At 59.4% G+C, this 2,234-nt stretch overlaps 1 protein-coding gene across 1 annotated transcript in view; it reads left to right on the top strand.

Annotated features, from left to right (window-relative positions):
• The window catches only part of ZNF213 (zinc finger protein 213), a 5,464-nt gene extending 4,182 nt beyond the window's left edge, over nucleotides 1-1,282 (top strand). The window contains exon 6 of the mRNA XM_005873012.2: nucleotides 7-1,282. Coding sequence (XP_005873074.1) covers nucleotides 7-441 — 435 coding nt within the window. The 3' untranslated portion in view covers nucleotides 442-1,282. The remainder of the gene's footprint in view (nucleotides 1-6) is intronic.
• The last annotated feature ends 952 nt before the right edge of the window (nucleotides 1,283-2,234 follow it).

The raw sequence follows: 2,234 nt of genomic DNA, 5'->3' as shown, positions 1-2,234 counted from the left end.
GAGAAGCCACACAGCTGCGGCCAGTGCGGCAAGCGCTTCCGCTGGGGCTCAGACCTGGCGCGCCACCAGCGCACGCACACAGGCGAGAAGCCCCACAAGTGCCAGGAGTGCGACAAGCGTTTCCGCAGCTCCTCGGACTTGGTGCGCCACCAGGGCGTGCACACGGGCCAGAAGCCCTTTTCCTGCTCTGAGTGTGGCAAGAGCTTCAGCCGCAGCGCCAACCTGGCGGACCACCAGCGCATCCACACGGGTGAGAAGCCCTTCAGCTGCAGCGACTGCGGCAAGAGCTTCTCGCTGCGCTCCTACCTGCTGGACCACCGGCGCGTGCACACTGGCGAGCGGCCCTTCCGCTGCGGAGAGTGCGACAAGAGCTTCAAGCAGCGCGCCCACCTCATCGCCCACCAGAGCCTGCATGCCAAGATGGCCCAGCCCGTGGGGTGAGGGCTGCAGGGATATTCCGGGAGACAGAGCAGCAGGATGGCCACCTCTCTGCAGCCACCACCCCTACTGCCCTGCTCTTCTCTGCCCCAGGACCTGGTCAACACAACCAAGTAATGGAAATCCCCCATGACCTCGCAGCCATTCTGGGGGTTTCTCTTGCCCTCTGGCTTCCCGGAGCCCCAGCACATTCCTGGCAGGTGGCCTTAGCATGGGAGAAAGACTGAGGCAGCAGGGAAGTGTGAGGATTTGGGCAGGACCCGGGGTCCCCCATCCAAGAAACTGCCCTCAGCCTTGCTTGCCCTGTGGCTCTTTGTTCCCTGCCTTCTTGGCTGGGTCCATGGCCAGGCCCTCTGCCCTGCCAACCTGTGCCTTCCTGTAGGAGTGGAGGACAGGCTTTGACCACTAGTCAGCCCACACTTGTGAAGATCTGGCTCCTCGGTGAGGCCTAAAGGGCTTTCTGGCCCCCACCCCCTCCCACTTCTGCCCTGACCACTCTGCCCTGTCCTGCCAACACGCCACTGATCTGTACCAACTTCCCCCTCGAGAGCCCACCAGAGCCTCAACTGAGGCTAGTGGTAGCTCCCGGGACTGGAGGTCTGTGCAGACCAAGATCAGGGCCCGTGGAAGCCCACTGCCCCCACACTCCCCTCCAGAGACGTGGGGTTTTCAGTACTTAACACTAGCACTCTGTCAGCACTTTGTCACTGAGTCCTTAGGCACTGCATTCCATGTTGTCTGCATCTTGGCATTCACAGGGACACACCACAGGCTCTCCAAAGGAGCTCGGCCCAGCCTGCCTCCAAAGGGCAGCAAAAGGGTTTGAATAAATGTGGAAACTTCCTCCAGGCTGTTCTGTTCTTTAAGTGGCTGCTGGGTAGGGGAGCCTAGAATTTGTACCCCTTGGTCTCCTGACCTGGTAGTCCTATTCGCACATGGTGCAGAGCGGTTACCAGGTAGAGCCACATTCTTGGCTTCCAGGTGAGCTGGGCCCCGAAGGGCAACTATAAGCCTTGAGACTCTGATCCTGCTGTGTTGGTCAGTGTCTGCCCTGGGCTGGGGCCAGTTCAGGATGAGACCGCCAGTAGCACCCTTCCCTGTCCCAGCTGAACAGGACTTCGGGGTCTTTGCCAGGCCATTCCCTTTCTCCCCATTGGTGAGATGAGGAAACAGGCTGGGAGACAGGGTTACTGGTCAGGGTGGTGGTGTGCTCATGCTGGTTCCTGTGCTCAAATCTATTAGGGAGGGGGCTGCTGAATCAAAGTGGGCCTTGCTTCCATCCCCCACATAGCCCTCGACATCTGACCACTCGCATGCGCAGACCCCCGGTTGGGGCCTGCCTGTAGCTGCTGGGCTCATGTCAGCTCCTTCCATCCCTGCTGCGCCCTTCCCAGTTCAGCAGGCTCACTTGAGGAGAGGTGGGGCTGGCTGAGACAAGATGTTCCGTTCCTTGGTCTGTGTGCCAGCCTCTCTGCCCCCTGGGCCTTTCCTCAGCCAGTCAATATATTTTATTGACTTCAGAGAGGACGGGAGAGAGAAATAGAAACATCAGTGATGAGAGAGAATCATTGATCAGCTGTCTCCTGCATGCCCCACACTGGGGATCAAGCCCACAACCCGGGCATATGCCCTGACTGAGAATCGAACCGTGACCTCCTGGTTCATAGATCAATGCTCAACCACTGATCTGGGACAGACCCCTCTTCCCAGATGAAGCAACTGGGGTCTCACCATGGACAGCTGACTCCAGTTGGGGCATGGAGCAGGGGAGTTCTACCTCTGAGATAGTGCCCCTC

Source organism: Myotis brandtii, unplaced genomic scaffold (genome assembly GCF_000412655.1).
Source record: "Myotis brandtii unplaced genomic scaffold, ASM41265v1 scaffold397, whole genome shotgun sequence".
NCBI classification, from domain to species: Eukaryota; Metazoa; Chordata; class Mammalia; order Chiroptera; family Vespertilionidae; genus Myotis; species Myotis brandtii.
The sequence above is the reverse complement of the archived record's forward strand: the minus strand, read 5'-3'. Positions and strand labels throughout refer to the sequence as shown.